The following is an 18917-nucleotide window of genomic DNA, read 5'->3' as shown; positions in this document are numbered from 1 at the left end:
TTGAGGTAGAGAGGCAGAGGAAGAAAGCAAGTACAGGGTGAGAAGAGAACTGGAGCTGAAGAAGCCACTCTTAAGATAGACTAGTGAGTAGAAGCTTGTTTGGTGAGAGAATAGAGGAGGCACAGAGATGGGGAACATGTTTAGCTGGTGAGAGAGACTAAGAGGAATTGGGAAGACAGATCTGGCAAAAAAAGAAGAGCCACATTCATGCAGATGCTCAAATATAAATTCACATACATACCTACATGTTGAAATATACACAATTACACATGTAAAGATGCATCAATGGAGAGCAAGCATACACACAAACATGTTTATACACATGAACTCATGTGTGCCCAGATACACACTAAGCATGTATCAACATGAACACACACACAGATAAGTATTCCTACATGTTCACAAATGTGTATACCCTCACACAGAAACCCGTCCAGCACACAGACATGTATTCACACAGATACACACATGTGCACATACAGGCATGCACAGATATATCTATGCATACAGACACATGTACTTAGCCATACAGATACACACACACACACACACACACACACACACACACACACACACATACATAATGAGAGATGAAACCAGACACTAACACAACGGTGACCAGAGTAGATGAACAGTATGAACTCAGTGGCCTCCCAGACCTCCAGCTGCTCCCTGATCTTGTTTCTTAGGAGCTCAGCAGGCTCCTAGAGGCTGTGTGAGCAGGAGCATGAGCTTCAGTGTCCTCATGGCTTCATGTAGCGAAGTCTAAGTTCAGTCCTGGCCCAGCCCCTTACTCACCATGCGGCTACAGCTACCCCTTCTGTAGGCTGCAGTTTCTGCATAGACTAGACTTGGGATTTACTCTAACTGGCCATTTTTCTCCCTGCCACTTGCACTCTTCCACTGCCAACAGTATATACTCTGCAACAGAAACCTGAGAAATGGTGTGAGTCTCCTCAGAAAACAACTCTATCTTCCCACCCACAGCTACTTCAAGTACCCATGAAATTAGAACCAGAATTATAAATAGTTACAACTTTACAATGTAATTGGCAACACATATACTATAATATTTACAGTACCATACATGCTTCTGTTTCTCTGGTTAAGCAATCCCTGAGATGGAACAGTGTTCTGTGTTTGCCAAGGGAGACAGGGCCAATGCCCAGGACACACGCAGGATATAGGGGCGTGAGGTGGCATGTTGTAGAGTTTCTGATCAATCTGCAGGGCCCAGCTCCTCCAGGAACAGTGGGCTATACTGAGAACCTTGCCAAGGCAGGCTCAGGCTACAGTTGGACTCTCCCCATGCTTAGCCCTGAGGTCCTTTGGTTCAGCCACGGGGGCTTAGGGTCCTCTCAGGGTGGACAAATGTTTCAGTGTCCTTGGCCTGACCTGATGGAACCTGGGAGCCCAGGCTGCCCCAGCAGTGGGCTGTCTGCTTTCTCAGCCAAAGCGCTCTCGCACCAGCAGCATCAGCTTCTTCTTGCCTTTGTAGATTTGCTTGAGGTTGTCGATGAATTGGGCAAACTGCAGGTGGCCATCCTGCGGCAGCAGGAAGGTCTCCCGAGCCTTGCTCAGAAACTCAATAAACTCTCCATAGTGACGAGGGCTGATGTGTGTCAGGCGTGAGTGTGTGGTGTTGATATAGGCATTGATGGTGGCATCCAGCAGCTGGCGCAGTGGAGCTTTGTCAGTGGACATGAGCTTTCCAGAGCTGCGGCGACCTGGGATGCCAGCCAGGCCAGGTGCAGTCACCGTGCAGCGCCGTAGGATGTCTGAGAGCACCGTGGCACAGTGCACGCTCTTCACCACCAGGGGAATGAGGGCCGCCAGCTCATTCTTGCCCAGAGAGTGGCTGAGGGCACATGCCCAGAGCACATCATTGATGGCCGGATGGGTGTCCTGGTTGTAGGCTAAGTTGAGATGGCTCATGGCCAGTGAGGCCAGCTTGAAGGCACGTAGCGGGTAGCCACGGAGCTCCATGTAGCGGGCGATGGTGAACAGCTGTGAATGGGTCATGCCACCAGCGGCAGCATCAATGGCGATCTGGTAGGCTGCCTCAAAGGCGATGTGGTCTTTCTCACAGAGTGTAAGGGCTGAAAGGGCACAGCTCTGTGGATCCTTCATAGCACACTGCAGGGCCAGTGTGCGAGCACAGCTAGCCAGCTCCTCCCGCTGTGGATAGTCAAGACTGAGGCGCAGGATAGTGGTGTGGGATACGGCTGTGGCAGCCACAATGCTAGTAGCCTCGGTGGGGGTGAAGAGTGTGTACCAGCTCTGCAAGATGCTCACCAGGGCCCGCACACCTGTCAGGAAGAGCCTGAGCTCAGCTGTGGCCATCCGGGTCCCGATCCACGTCTGCCCAGATTACCATTTGGGGTCAGAACTTGCCTGCAGAGATGAGTTTTCCCTTCTCCTCAGCAGCCTTGAGATGATCTGAGGCAAACCAGGGCAAGGGGAGCATCCCGGATGGCCAGACCCTGCTTAGGGTCTCTTTCCATTCCTTTCTTCCCCTGGTCAGAGGACTGAAGGTCTCAGCAGGTGCTCTTAACCCATCACAAGGATGGAGCAGCAGAGCCCCAGATCTGCCTGGGGGTTCTAGCTGAAGTGGGGCTTCTCAGGGTAGAGTCTTATACTGGGGCTTTGGGCTCTAGATGGGGTCCTAAGCTTCCAAGTTGTTTGGGATTTCTCAGAAGTATGGATAGGAACTGGGACCAAACCACTGGGTCAACTATTGCACAAGGGTGCACTTGAGTACTGGCTTTTGACAATTCATTCTCTCAGATGTCTCTGATCAGAGGGACAAAATGCTGCTGACATCAGGATATAGTCCAAGCAGAGAGGCAGAACCTGGGCCAGCTGCGGCTGGCTGAGCAGAGGCCACCTTCTACCAGTGGCCCCATCCTTTCTTAGGTCATCAGTAATAGAAATATGAGAGCTCTAATGATTTGTTGTCCTGTCCCAAGAGTAGAGCCCAGGAACTCCTTTACCCTGGGGATAGAGGGAGGTGGAAGACTCACCCACTTCTGTAGCACAGGTCACCAACCACCGCACCATCTCCCGGCGCCTCCAGTTAAGGGTTGATAAGGTCATTCTCATCACCTGGGCAAAAAGAGACATTTCCAGTGAGTTAAGTATATGAAATTTCTCTCCCTATTTGCCATTTCCTCACCAAGAAGTATTTATTAGTGCTTTAAACAGTCATTGTTCCCTTGATAAATACAGATAGGTTTAATTTCAGCCCCAAACAGATAAAGGCTTCACTGATGACCTCTAACAAATAAAGTGCTTATTTACCACTTTGCTTGACTTGGAGGAATGTGAGTGGGTGGGAAGAAGACCTGGACCCCGGGGAGCCTAAAGCTATGTTGCTTCTGGACTTAACTTCAAAATGGAGCCCGATTTACAGAGTTCTTACCTTGTGCCTAGGCTAGAAGTTGTGTTCAGGGGACACAGAAAGAACCAGATTTGGCCTATGCCCAGTTCCCCTAAGATCTTATCTTCTGTTAATTGTCCCTGGGCCAGAAGACTAAAGCTGGGAAGGCCAACTCCTCCATACCTGTAAGCCCAGCTCCAGGGCCACGTTGAGTAGGGTGCTGTCAGTACTACTGTCTGTGGGAGTAGCAATCTTGAATGCATCTTGGGCCAGTTTGAAGATGAGGGAAGAAGAATGGATGTGCTTCTGTATTGCTTCCAGGATTGTTCGGAGCCTCAGAGTGTCTCCTATAGGTATCGAGAGAAGGAGCAGGGATAGGGTTTTCTTTAGTTTCCCTGAATGGCCACTGATCACAACAGGTACTGGTTGAACTGGCTGCTATCAATTCACTGAACGGTACCACCCCTTCTGGACAATCAAGCTCTGTCTCCATTGAACCCAACACTGGAGGCTGCTTTCTTCCCAAGGCACCCACATGTATTCACTTCTCTTTACCCTTTCATCTGCCTCTACCCCTCGCCCTCCTTTTCCTCAGGCTCTTTAGGTCTCAGAAATAATTTTCATAAACACCTGAATTTTGAGAACTGCTTATACAGAAGACAGCAATATTATTGCCAAAAATGAATGCCAGTCCCATTGTTTGCCTCCCTGGAGCAAAAAGAAGCTGGGCTACCACTTCCTATTCAGTACTAGGGCACAGAGTTAAGGAATACGCCACAGGAAGGGCATGTACACCGTCAGAAGTGAAATTCACTGCATGAAGGCAGCATGGTGTATGAAAGATTGTTATATCTTATAAAGAGGTAAAGTGTTAAATAAAGATGGAACAAAAAGTAGGTGTTATGTTTTACAAAGAGGTATAGTGGTAAAAATATATAGGCTTTGGAATAAAATACATTGGAAACTGAACCTAGTTCAGCCATTTACAAGCTCAGTTACTTCATCTATAAAATGAAAACAATAACCTTTTAGGATTGTTGTGGGAATTAGAAACAATTTGCAAATAGGTAATATTCTATCCAACTTTTATAAAAAAAAAGATAAGTAGCAGTGTGTGTATAGTATATGTGTGTACATACATATGAATAGAAAATGAATAGAATATTTATACGACTGTCTTAGTGGTAGTTATCTTTGGGTGTCAGGATTATGGGAGAGATTACCTTTTTGCTTCTGTCAGCTCTAAAAACAATTTTTAAAATTAATAAAATTGAGCATATAGTATAGTCACCATATACTAGTACCCCATTTCCCCACTTGCAGTTTCCCCTATTATTAACATTTTACATTAGTGTGGTACATTGGATGAACCAATATTCTTACATTATTAACTGAAGTCCATAGTTTACATTAGGGTCCACTGTGGTTGTACAAGTCTACGGTTTTTGACAAATGCACAGTTTCATGGATCCTCCATTACTGTATCATACAGAATAGATTCATTGCTCTAAAAATCTCCTATGCTACACCTACCTATTCATTTCTCCTCATTCTTCCTGTGACTACTGATCTTTTTACCGTCTCTAGAGTTTTGCCAAGTACAATGCCATGTACTTGGAATTATAGTATGTAACATTTTCAGACTGGCTTCCTTCCACACCTTTTTGTGGCTTGATAAATCATTTTCTTTTTTTGCATAGAGGCCCAGTGCACGAATTCATGCATGGGAAGGGTCCCTAGGCCTGGCCGGCATCAGGGCTGATCGGGGCCTTCCGGCTGCCAGCTGGGGCCTTCCTTCATTCTGTGCCGCCCCCTGGTGGTCAGCACATGTCATAGTGAACAATCAAACTCCCAGTCTCCCGGTCAAACTCCCAAGGGGACACTTTGCCTATTAACCATTTATATATATAGATAATATTCCATTGTATGGATGTATCAGTTTGTTTATCCATTCACTTTTTGAAGGACACCTTGGTTGCTTCTAGTCTTTGGCAATTACAAATAAAACTGCTGTAAACATTAGTGTGCAAGTTTTTGTGTGGACATAGATTTTCAAGTCCTTTTGGTAAATACCTCAGAGCACAATTGCTGGATCATATGGTAAGACTATGTTCAGCTTTGTAAACATCTGACAAACCATCTTCCAAACTGGCTTCAATTTTGCATTCCCAATGAGAGTTCCTGTTGTTCCACATCCTCACTGATGTTTGGTGTTGTCTGGGTTTTGATTAGTCTTTCTAATAGGTATGTAGTAGTATTTCACTTTTGTTTCATTTCTTTTCCGTAATGACATATGCTGAGCATCTTTTCATATTCTTGTTTGCCACTTCTTTATCTTCTTTGGTGAGGCATCTGTTTAAGTCTTTGGCCAATTTTAAGATGCAGTTGTTTGTTTTCTTATTGTTAAGTTTTAAGTGTTAATTGTATATTTGTGATACAAGTCCTTTATCAGATAGTGTTTTACAATATTTTCTCCCAGTTGTGGCTTATTTTTTCAGTTTCTTTCTCTTTTTTTTTATTGATTTCAGAGAGGAAGGGAGAGAGATAGAGATATCAACATCAATGATGAGAGAGAATCATTGATTGGCTGCCTCCTGCACATCCCCTACGGGGGTGGGGGGATTGAGCCCGCAACCTGGGCATGTGCCCTTGGCTGGAATTGAACCTGGGACCCTTTAGTCCACAGGCCGATGCTCTACCCACTGAGCCAAACCGGCCAGGGCTCTTTTTAATTTTTTAACAGTGTTTTTCACTGAGCAGAAGTTTTTCATTTTAATGAAGCCTACTTATCAAATACTTTTCTTTCATGGATTGTGTTTTTGGTATTACTGTATCTAAAAAGTTATTGTCAAACTCAAGGTCACCTAGATTTTCTATGTTATCTTCTGTAAGTTTTATAGTTTTGCATTTTATTTTATGTCTCTGATCCATTCTGAGTTAATTTTTATGGAAGGTGTAAGGTCAATGTCTGTATTCATTTTTTTGCATATAGATGCCCAGTTTTTCCAGTACCAATTGTTGAAAAGACTATTCTTTACTCCTTTGTCAAAAGTCAGTTGACTATATTTGTGTGGGTCTATTTCTGAGCTCTCTATTCTGTCCCACTTACCTGTTTGTCTGATATTTTGCCAATATCACACTGTCTTGATTACTATAGCTTTACAGTTAACTCTTAAAGTTGGGTAGTGTTAGTTCTCCAACTTTGTTCTTCCTTAATACTGTGTTGGCTATTCTAGGTCTTATGCTTTTCCACATAAACTTCAGAAATAGTTTATCAACATACACAAAATAACTTGCTGGGATTTTGGTTGAGACTGTATTGAATCTATAAATTAAGTTGGGAAGAACTGACATAAAAATAATATTGAGTCTTCCTCTCCATGGATATGAAATACCTATTAGATCTTCTTTGATTTCTTTCATCAAAGTTTTATAGTTTTCTCCTCATATGGATATTGTACATATATATTTTGTTAGATTTATTCTTAAGTACTTTTTTGGGGGTGCTAATGTAAATGGTATTGTGTGGTTTTTTAAAATGTTATTGATTTTAGAAGGAGAAAGGGAGAGGGGGGAGAGAGAGAGAGAGACAGACAGAGAGACAGACAGACAGACATTGATGGTTGCCTCTCAACCGGGGATTGATCTGGGTATGTGCCCTGACTGGGAATCAAACCAGCGAGCTTTCGATGCATGGGATGACACTCAACCAACTGAGCCTACAGGCCAGGGCTTGTGTGTTTTTTTGTTTTTAAAGAATTTTAAAAAATATATATTTTATTGATTTCTTACAAAGAGGAAGGGAGAGGGATAAAGAGTTAGAAACATCGATGAGAGAGAAACATCAATCAGCTGCCTCCTGCACACCCCCTACTGGGGATGTGCTCGCAACCAAGGTACATTGCCCTTGACCGGAATCGAACCTGGGACCCTTGAGTCCGCAGGCCAATGCTCTATTCACTGAGCCAAACCAGTTAGGGCAAGCATTTTTTAAATAAAAAAAAAAAAATAATAAATAATATATATATATATATATATATATATATATATATATATATATTTTTTTAATTGATTTTAGAGACAAAGGGAAAGGGAGAGAGAGAGATAGAAATAGCAATGATGAGAGAGAACCATTGATTGGCTGTCTCCTGCACGCCCCTTACTAGGGACCAAGCCTACAACCCGGGCCTGTGCCCTGACCAGGAATCAAACCATGACCTCCTGGATCACAGGTCAATGCTCAACCATTGAGCCACAGTTGTTCATTGCTGGCATATAGGAAAGCAACAGACTTTTGTATCTTAACCTTGTATCCTTGGTATAATCACTTCTTAGTTCCAGTTTACTGTTGAATCTTTGAGGTTTTCTACATAGACAACCATGTCATTTACAAGGAAAGACAATTTTATTTCTTCCTTTCTAATCTGTATACCTTTTATTTCCTTTCTTGTCTTATTGCATTAGATCCAGTATGATGCTGAATGGGTTTGGTAAGAAGGGACATTCTTGTCTCATACATGATTTTCAGGGAAAGCACCTAGTTTTTCTCCATTAAGTATGATGGTAGCTGCAGATTCATTGTAGATGTTCTTTCTTTTTTAATCCTCACCAGAGGATATTTTTTCCATTGATTTTTTGAGAGAGAGTACAAGGGAGGGGAGAGGGAGAGGGAGAGGGAAAGGGAGAGAGAGAGGGAGAGGGAGAGGGAAAGGGAGAGAGAGGGAGAGGGAGAGGGAGAAGAAGAGGGAGAGAAATATTGACATGAGAGATTCATCGATTGGTCAGCTCATGCCCAGACCAAGGCCAGGGATCGAACCTGCAAGCAAGGTATGTGCCCTTGACCGAGAATCAAACCTGCAACCCTTTGGTCTGTGGGCTGACGTTCTTATAACCACTGAGCAAAACCAGCAAGGGCATGTAGATGTTCTTTATAAAGCTGAGTCAGTCTGATCTAGTTCTAGTCTGCTGAGAGTTTTTTTTTTTTAAACATGAATAGGTATTGGATTTGGTCAAATTATTTTCTTGCATCTACCAATATAAATTATATGCTCATTCCTGTGGATGTGATGAACTACATTTATTTTCAAGTGCCTGAAACAGCATTCCATACCTGAAATAAATCCCTTGGTCATGGTGTATAATTATTTTTATATTTTGTTGGATCCAATTAGCTAATACATATTTTTAAATTAAAAGTGTTTTTATTGATTTTTAAAGAGAGAGGAAAGGAGGAGAGAGAAACATAGATGTGAGAGTGGAACACCAATTCGCTGCCTCCTGTACGCCTCCTACTGGGGATCAAGCCCACAACCTGGGCATGTGCCCTGACCAGGAATTGAACCAGCAACTTTTTGGTGCACTGGATGACACCCAACAGAGTTACACCAGCCTGGGCCAATTATCTAATATTTTGATGAAGATTTTTGCATTTATCTTCATGAGTGATATTGGTCTGTAGTTTTCCTTTTTTGTGTTATGTTTACCTGATTTTGGTATTACAGTAATGCTGGCCTCAATGGATGACTTGAAGTATTCTCTCTGCTTCTATTTTCTGGACAGGATTGTAGAGAATTGGTATCATTTTTTCCCCTTAAATATTTGATAACTCACTAGTGAACTCATCTGGGCCAAGTGCTTTCTGTTCAAAAGATAATTGAATCTATTGCTTTAACATAGATAGGTCAAATCAGATTATTTAGTTCTACATGTGTGTTTTAGTAGGTTGTGTTTTTCAAGGAATTTGTCCATTTCATTATCTAAGATATCAAATCTATAAGCATACAGTTGTTCATAATTTTCCTTTATTATCCTTTTAATGACCATGGGCTCAGTAATGATGGCCCCTCTTTCATTTACGGTATTAGTCATTTATTTCTTCTTTCTTTTCTTGGTAAGCTAGATAGAGGTTTATCAAATTTAATAATCTTTTCTAAGAAGCAGCTTTTACTTTCATTGGTTTTCTTTATTTTTTTTTCTTATTTTAAATTTCATTGATTTCTGCTTTTTTTTTTTTTCCTGCTAGCTTTAGGTTTATATTGCTCTTCTTTTTCTTGTTTTCCAAGGTGAAAACTTACTAGTAGATTTATTTTATTTCCATAATAGACTTAACATTGTGTAAGTGTAAAGTGTACAATGTGACTTAATATGTATGGATTGCAAATGATTACCACAATAAGGTTAGTTAACACATCTATTACTTCACACAGTTACCTTTATTTTTGTGTTTGTGGTTGAGAACATTTAAGATTTAATCTATTAGGACATTTCAAGTGTACAATACAGTATTGTTAACTACAGTCACCACGTTGTACATTGGATCCCCAGAATTTAATCATCTTATAACTGAAAATTTGTACCCTCTGATCAACATCTCCTCATTTTCCCTATACCTCAGCTCCTGCCAGCTACCAATATACTTTGTTTCTATGAGTTTCCACATATTAAATGAAATCATACATACTTATCTTTTTCTGTCTGACTTATTTCATTTAGCACAATGTCCTTAAGGTTCATCCATGTTGTCGCAAGTGACTGGATTTCCTTTTTTTTTTTTTTTAATGGCTGAACAATATTCGTGTGTGTGTGTGTGTGTGTGTGTGTGTGTACCACACTTTTTTCTTTCTTTTTAAACTACATTTTTATTGATTTTCAGAGAGGTAAGGAGAGGGAGAGAGAAAGATAGACACATGTGTCCTTACGAGAGAGAATCATTGATCAGCAGGCAAACATATTGGGGACTGAGCCCACACCGCGAGCACGTGCCTTAACTGGGAATTGAACCGTGACCTCCTGGTTCATAGGTCGATGCTCAACCACTGCCTTCCCTGCTTTCTGCCTTCTCTAGCTTAAATTAAGCATTTTATATGATTCAATTTTCTCTTCTCTCCTATCAATTATACTTATTTTAAAAATGAAATATTAAAAAGAACTATATTCTTCTAAAATTAATTATCCTCCTTTAAAAATAAATAATTAAATAATTAAGTGGTGTTTGCCTTAGAATTGCTATTATTTTTTTAAACAATCTATTAGTTCAATTAAGAATTAAAAAACCCTACCCTGGCCGATGTGGTTCAGTAGTTAGAGTTGGCCCCCATGCACCGAAGGGTAGTTTGATGGCTGGATGTCAGTTCTTAGATATTCTGGTCTGGTTCCTTCCACCCCCATTCTTTTTTTCTCTTTGTATTGCAATTTGAGAAGTTTCTATTGGCATTTATAATTTAAAATTTTAGAAATTTTCACATGATTCAATATTGAAGATACCAAAAGTAAATAATGAAAAACTGTTTCTTCCCCTCACTCCTGTTCCTCATTCATGTACTTCTAACCCCATATACAACCGATATTATCAGTTTTTTATTTACCTTCTAGGATAATCTATGCATAATAAGGAAATACATTATCTATTTCCTCTCTTTAAAAACATCCCACAAATAAGAGCATAGTCTACACAGATTCTCATGTTATTTCCCCCTACATATCAATATATCTTAATGTTTATTTCATCAGTACATAAAGAGCTCCTTGTTCTTTTATTTTTAAAATATATTTTTATTGATTTCAGAAAGGGAGGGAGAGGGAGATAGATAGAAACATCAATGATGAGAGGGAATCATTGATTGGCTGCCTCTTGCATGCCCCTTACTGGGGATCGAGCCCAAAACCTGGATATGTGCCCTTGACAGTAATCAAACCCGGGACCCTTCAGTCTGCAGGCTGATGCTCTATCCACTGAGCCAAACCAGCTAGGGCCTCCTTGTTCTTTTAAATGGCCATATAGTATTCCATTAATGGGTATACATACTCCTTATTCAAAGCTGTAGAATTTTGAATATATTTTGGAATTCAGAATTTTAAAAATTATAGAAAGATAATTTGTACATATATATAATATTTGCAGCATCCCATAATTAAAAACATTAATATTTGTACAGTGAATGTATGAATAATCACACTAGGTGGGATAAAAGGCAAAATTAGTTTTGCAGTTTATCAATACAACTAGAGGCCCAAAGCATGAAATTCATGCAAGGAGCTCGGCCCTCGCAGCCACTGCGGCCCCGGCTCCGGACGGTTGTTCCACTGTTTGGCCGTCTGGTCTAATTAGCATATTACTCTTTTATTATTATAGATAGTAAGTAAACTGATAAATAAAATAGTATGATAGAGACAATAAATACTTGTTATCTTTATTTCTGAGGAAAACATTTAATAAAACCTCATATCAAACTAAATATTTGTATATGTGCATGCAGTAAATGAGATTTTCTTGAGGATTTTGGACAAAAGTCTTTATCAACATTGCTATTAATGTCATCAAAGATTAGAACTGCATATTTAATGATGGGCCAGAAATGGAATTCTTAATGATGAAGCAACACCACAAATAGATGGCCATTAAAAGGTGTAGTTCTGCCCTGGCCAGTTTGGCTCAGTGGATAGAGCGTTGGCCTGCGGATTCAAGGGTCCCAGGTTCGTTTCTGGTCCAGGGCATGTACCTTGGTTGCGGGCACATCCCCAGTGGGGGGTGTGCAGGAGGCAGCTGATTGATGTTTCTTTCTCATCGATGTTTCTAGCTCTCCCTCTCCCTTCCTCTCTGTAAAAAATCAATAAAACATATTAAAAAAGAAAAAGGTGTAGTTCTTCCCTGGCCAATATGACTCAGTTGTATGAGTGTCATCCCATGCACCAGAAGGTTGCCACAGTTGGATTCCTGGTCAGGGCACATGCCTACGTTGCGGCTCGATCCCCAGTAAGGGGTATGCAGAAGGCAGCCAATTGATGTTACGTTTTCACATCGATATTTCTCTCTCACCCTCTCTCTTCCTAAAAATCCATTTAAAATATTTTTAAAAAAGGTGTATTTCTAGGGTAATGTGTCTCATTAGTATAAATTTCTATATGAGCAGTCTCTTCAATTAAGTAGCCATAATCTCCTTTTCACTGATAAATGAATGTTATTCAGGGTCAATGAACTGTTCTCACATTTCTTCTATATTGTCTGTGGAGATTTTTTTGCATTTGTGTTACATCTTATCACTATTAGCCTCTTGCTTATTTGGCTTAATACCATTTTAGCAATTTTTCTACCCTGAAAAGAATGTAGAACAGGCATATAACGTATAATATTCAGTTTGTTTGCGTTTTTAAAAAATATAAACTAGCTCTCAGTGCTTCTATAACCATGGTGAGCATAAAAATTATCTGAAGAATTTGTTAAAACATAGATTCATGGGATATACCCACAGAGCGTCTGATCCAGTAGGTCTGGAGTTGGGTCTGGGAATTTGCATTTCCAACAAGCTTCCAGGTGAAGTTGATGCTACTTGTACACTGATTATATTACTTTGAATAGCAAGGCTGACTTTTAGACTTTTATCCAATAAACTTCCAATGTAAGTAATGAGACTATATATATATATCTGTTGCAGGTATAGAATATTAAAATAAAAAATAAACATTTAGCCTTAGCCGGTTTGGGTCAGTGGATAGAGCATTGGACTATCTGAAGGGTCCCAGATTCAATTCCAGTCAAGGGCACATACCTGAATTATAGGCCCAATTCTGGCCCCAAGTCAGGGCACGTGCAGGAGGCAACTGATTGATTGCCTCACTCACATTGATGTTTCTCTCTCTGTCTCTCCCTCCTCCTTCCACTCTCTCTAAAAATCAATGGAAAAATATCCTCATGTGAGTATTAACAACAAAAAAATAAATAAACATTTATATTTTTTCTTCATTGGGAGTAAAATTTCTTGGTCACAAGCTCAGAAGGAGAGTGTGTGGAATAGTGGTCCAAGAATAATCCTATATAATAAAAGCCTAATATGCTAAGTGTCCGGTTGTCCATTCAACCCATCAAAGCGTAATATGCTAATGCTATGCTAAGGCCACTCAACCACTCCCTATGATGTGCACTGACCACCAGGGGACAGACGCTCCGACCGGTAGGTTAGTTTGCTGCTGAGGTCTAGCTGATCGGGACTCAACCACTCCCTATGATGGACCACCAGGGGACAGACGCTCCGACCGGTAGGTTAGTTTGCTGCTGAGGTCTAGCTGATCAGGACTGAGCAAGACAGGCCGGACACGCCCTGGAGCCCTCCCGTGGTCCCTCCCTGGCTGGCCAACCTCCCATGTCTCTCCCTGGCCCTGATTGTGCACCGGTGGGGTCCCTTGGCCTTGCCTGCACCCTCTCACAATCCGGGACGCCTTCGGGGGTGTTGGAGAGCTGGTTTCGGCCCGATCCCGCAGGCCAGACAGAGGGACCCCCACTGGTGCATGAATTCGTGCACCCCAGGCCTCTAGTTTAATTAGTTTTCTTCCATTCCAGCTTGTGTGCAATGAGCTCATGTCATTGGTAAAGATTAATGAGCCAGTTAGAAAATATCTCTTTGATTATCCGTGTGTTTTTGTGTATATGTAAACAAGTTTGAAACATCTTTTGATGTTGACTTGTTCTAACTTTCAACCTGTGCTTATAGTCCTTAAAATCTCATTTGTGCATCAATCATTGCTAATTTTTTAAATAAAAAAATACAGGCCAGAACAGAGCTGTTTTAGCAGCACTCTATACATGTTTGGGACTAAGGTTTTCATTAAAAATTATCTTTAAGATCTGGTAGACGTGGGAGCTTTGGGGTCCTGGTGAACAGAACAGACTTTTAGCCAGGCAGACGGCCTCTAGGTAGCTCAGCGTGAGCACCTCTCCAGGACCAGGAGAAGCTGGAGGAGAATAATGTGCTGCACCTGCAGCTGGCCGTCTGGAGGCCTCCAGCAGAGCCCTGTGCTCCCTCTGCAGACAGTTACAAAGGAGGCTGCCCTGAGAGCAGTCAGCTTCAACCTAGGGGCGGGCCCCTCCTGGAAATACCTGGAAACCCCGGAGCCAAAGCAGCAGGGCCTCCAGGCTGCCACTCACTCAGCTAAGAACGCCCTTGGTGCCATGTTCCAGAGAATCCAGGAGTCCTGCCAAAGTGGCACCAAGTGGCTGGTGGAAACCCCAAAGCCAGGAGGGGGAAGACACAGGGTAGTAGCTCCACCCAGCTCGCTGCCTGAGCCAGAGGAGCACCCGGCTTTCTGGAACCGGCCCATCCCACTCAACTTCAGGCCCCTGGGAGCGGGAGCAGCACCGCAGCTCCACCCAGATGGGCCCACGTGCCCACCCACTGCGGAGGTCCAGGAGGGAGGCTGCCTTCTGGACCCCCTCCTCCTTTACAGAGCCCCTCTGCTCCCCCAGTGAATCTGACAGTGACCTAGAGCCTGTGGGGGCAGGAATCTGTCCCAGGAGCTGGAGGAGGCCATTACGGCTGAAGAGAGAGGTGATATGACTGTTTCTCCTTTGAGACTGAGGACAGTGCCCTTCAGGTAACGCCCTCCTCCTGAGCATCTTTCCTTCCAAGCATCTTCCCCAGCATCCTCTTCCTCCTCCTCCTTTCCTCCTCCTACATGAGCATGTGTGGGTATTTGGAGTCACATTAAAGAATCAAGTCTCCTGGAGGAACCCACGAGCTGACGCCCAGCAGAGTGGGAAGAGTGAGGTTTTCCTACCAGCTCAGACCTGAACTGCTGACCTCACTGACTCACCACCTTCCAGCTCCTTCTTCTGGGGGAAAGCTTTGGTGTCCTCACTCCCCCTGTGTGGAGCACACTGGCGGGGCAAGAAGAGAGCTCTGTCTTACAGGAAGTGAGCCATACCTGAAACCCACGCCCCCACATGTGGGATCCCTGCCTCCCCTCGGGTTCCAGAGGAAGTCCCCAGGAGTGGGCACTGCCCACGGGCCACTGCTAGCTAACAAGGACCTGACTAACAAAGGCCCAGGTGGAGGCTGGTCAGTGGCCTCTGCTCTCCTGAGCCCAGCAGAGACCGCCTGCCACAGCCCAGGGGGTGACTCCTTGCAGACCTGGCTCCTGGGTGCACAGCTCTTGTGCCTGCTCCAAAAGAAGAAATGGGAGAGATATCCAGGCTCTGAGACCTGGGGCCCATGGGTACCTATTGATGTTCTCAGCGCCAGGCACTGTGGGTGGCAGGGAGGAGAAGCTGGCAGGGAGGTGTAGCACTGCTCAGCAATTTCTGCCCTTTGTAAATTATTTTAAAAATCTGCTTTGTCATTTTATTAGAAAGAAATCAGGGCCTAACTTCCATCCATAACGTTGCTTTTTCATAATAAAGACTCTTTCTGACAGACTAACAAATCTCAGAGGGAAGGCTGGAGGGTGGGAGGGATTAACCACAGAATTTATATGCATATATGTATAGCCCTTAGACACAGACAATAGTGTGGTGAGGGTCTGAGGGGAGGCAGAGGTAGGGTGGAGGAAAAAGGGGACATCTGTAATACTTTCAGCAATAATCTTTAAGCCTTGGGTGTGTGGCTCAGTTGGTTGGAGCGTCATCCTATGTATCAAAAGGTTGTGAGTTTGATTCCTGGTCACCTCTATCTGTATCTTTTACCTTTTCTAAAATGAACATGGATTTTTGGGGGACAATAAGAAGATACAACATAAAGTTATTTTTAATAAAAAATGCTTTGAAAACTCCATGTATTACCTCATATCAGAAAAATACTTACAGTCCATGGTAGCTAGTATTTTATTATAGCTTCCCAAAGGCTTATTTTCATTAAAAATGTATTTTTTTATTGATTTTAGAGAGGAAGGGAGAGGGGGAGAGAGAAAGAGTAACAGTAACAGCAATCATGAGAGAGAATCATTGAATGGCTGTGTCCTGCATGCCCCACACTGGGGATCAAGCCCACAACCCAGGCATGTGCCCTTACTGGGAATAGAACCGTGACCTCCTGGTTCATTGGTCAATGTTCAACCATTGAAATACAGGCTGGGCCCAGGGGCTTACATTCATTTTTCTTTGTGGTGAAATCTCCATAGTTAACAGGGAATATGTGAGCTTAAAAACCCGAGAGTCACTTTGGCTGCCTATCTTTTAACAGGACCTTGGAAAAATCACAAACTCTCATATCTGTAAAGAGATTTGCAGCTTCATCTCAGCCATCATTTCACTGAATCTTCCAATGGCCCTGGGAGACTGATAGGTCATTGTCAATGATCCCCGTTTTATAGGTTTTGAACCTGAGGTTTGGAAAGGTGAAGTGCCTTTATCATATGGATGGATAGATTTAGAAGTTACCTTGAAGATGATCTCATTCTATATACTCAGGATTCTATAAATAGTAAGTAGGGCAAAACTTTTAACTGGACCCAGGTGCTCATTCTCATGACAGCAATCATGAGGATCCCTCAGTCTAAGAGGTCAAAGGAAGATGAATGGCTTCTCTTCTTCAGGAGACTGCAGCCCAAGCCCTTGATAGGGCCATGGCTGGGCTGGCATGGTGGGGGTGCTGAAGCCTATGATCTATCTACGCTTACCTTTGGCAGCAGTCAGCATGGTGGAGGCCAGTTCACACTGCTGTGATTCCAAGTGTCCAAGTGTGAACCAACGAGGATAACGGCTGGGCACCATCGACACCATATGCTGAGGGTGGGAAGTGTCCCCGGTAGAAGTTGAGTTTTCTAGAACAGGTAACCTAGAAGAACCAGAAAGAGTCAGTAGCCACCATCCAGACCCTTGCCATTTTGAGCCATCTTATAAATGCTTATCTTTGAAGTGAAGTAAATGAGCAGGAAAGGGTTAACTGAGAACTTTGAAGATTTAAAAAAATCTAGGGTACTATACTCTGTATGAGGTGAATGCCTGGACACTTGTAGAACTCAAGCTGAATAGTCACTGTGAATGGATCTGAAAGGCAGTTCAAAAGCCATAAGATTTTTTTTTAAATCCTCACTCGAGGATATTTTCCCATTGACTTTTAGAGAGAGTGGAAGAGAGAGGGAAAGACAGAAATATCAATGTGAGAGAAACACATCAACTGGTTGCCTCCTGCACATACCTTGATTGCAGGGCCCAGGCCAGGGAGGAGCCTGCAACCGAGGTACGTGCCCTTGACCGGTATTGAACCTTGGACGTTTCGGTCCATAGGCTGATGCTCTATCCACGGAGCCAAACCAGCTAGGGCCATAAGATTATTTTTAAAAGTATAAGAAATATATGCCAAGGAATCCTCAGCAGTTCTTTTCTGGTTGAGGTGAGCAGCTCTCTCAACCTTCTGTATGGTCTGCTGCATCCTTGAGGTCCACCTGCCTAAACCAAGGATCCTATTCTAGTTTGGGAACACAATGCTCATAGCTCATTGTTCTCAAGTTTAGTTTTAGAAAACCATTTCTACCTCCCTAGGTGCATCTGGTGACCTATTCCTGGGAACCATGACTCAGTTGAGCTATGGAAAGGCTCAAACCCCTTCTCAGGCTGCTTAAATGGCCCCAGAATGGAAGACTCAGGCCATGGGTGCTCCACATCTATTAAAAACTCAGGGGCTTCCTCAGATGACCCACCAAGAGTAGAGCCAGGGACCAAGTAGGTCACTAGCAAGGCATCCCAGATAGGAATTCTTGGTCATATGAAAATATCTAAGCCATTTTAGGGCAGGCTTGGTGGCAGGTCCAATAGAATAGATACAAAAGGAAAGTGATAAAAGTGAGATAAACAAAGAAAAAGAGCACCTAAGACTTCTACTTTGGCGGAGACAATTGGGCTAGGAAACATTTACCCACCTCATGGCACGTAAGGCTAATTTATAGGACAGGTCTGGATCATGAGGCAGGAGAGCTGAGAACAAATACTTGGCAAAGGTATGCATGGGAACACTCTCTCGGTGAATGACTTCTCCCAGACCACTGAAGGGGCCTCCTGGAGGAAGAAGATAAGCCAACCAGTTACTTATCTGTATGCTTCTATTTGCCAGCCTAGACTTGAACCCTAGGATCCCACACATGTTTGCTAGCCATGGGAACCTTCAGTATACTTTAATGTCAAAAATGTTTCTGTACTTGTGCTATATAATAGAGGAGCACCTAGAGTCACAGGTAAAAGACCATAGCCTCTTCTCTCCTTACCTTCTAGCAGTAAGAGGCACTGTTTCTGTAGGGTTTGCACCAGTCCATCATCCAGCTGAAGCTCCTGGAGTCGACTCAGGAGCTGCTCCTCATTGCGGCACACCTTGTCCTGTGCGTAGAGGCCTTCAGGCATCACCCTCTGTTGACCCAGCCCCATTAGAGCAACTTCCAAGGCCAATGACAGATAAGACTCACTGCTGTATGGGCATCCTGTTGCCATGGGTACATGCTGGTACACAGGGGGTCTGCTTTCATTCATATCTGAGGGCAACAGGTCACCAGATTCCTTAGGTCAGGCCCCGTGGATTCATCTGCTCCTCTCTCCCTCCCACTTTGGAATACAGCTGGGTCAGCAGCTGTCACAGGGAAGCTGAGTCAGAACCCCATGGCAGTAGGAAAAATATACTGAAAAAAAGTTACACAGAGCCACAAAGATTCCTAGCTTCTTCCTAATATATGACTGGCTGGGACAGTTGGGGAAATATAAAAATCTTATACTAATCTTTTGCTAGTAATTATAATACCATAATTACCTGTTTTTCTATCTCTTTCACTAGAGTGTGAGTTCTTA

General features: G+C 43.0%; 1 protein-coding gene across 1 annotated transcript in view; it reads right to left on the bottom strand.

The window, feature by feature from the left end:
* Positions 1-1313: 1313 nt before the first annotated feature.
* ZSWIM5 (zinc finger SWIM-type containing 5) overlaps positions 1314-18917 on the bottom strand; it is an 85708-nt gene continuing 68104 nt past the window's right edge. Inside the window, exons 9-14 of the mRNA XM_008151327.3 lie at positions 18347-18607; positions 18005-18140; positions 16763-16920; positions 3563-3726; positions 3024-3105; positions 1314-2309 (exon numbers count right to left, since the gene is read on the bottom strand). Coding sequence (XP_008149549.3) covers positions 1447-2309; positions 3024-3105; positions 3563-3726; positions 16763-16920; positions 18005-18140; positions 18347-18607 — 1664 coding nt within the window. The 3' untranslated portion in view covers positions 1314-1446. The remainder of the gene's footprint in view (positions 2310-3023; positions 3106-3562; positions 3727-16762; positions 16921-18004; positions 18141-18346; positions 18608-18917) is intronic.

Source organism: Eptesicus fuscus, chromosome 9, assembly GCF_027574615.1.
Source record: "Eptesicus fuscus isolate TK198812 chromosome 9, DD_ASM_mEF_20220401, whole genome shotgun sequence".
Classification (NCBI taxonomy): Eukaryota; Metazoa; Chordata; class Mammalia; order Chiroptera; family Vespertilionidae; genus Eptesicus; species Eptesicus fuscus.
This window is presented reverse-complemented; position numbering and strand designations above follow the sequence as displayed.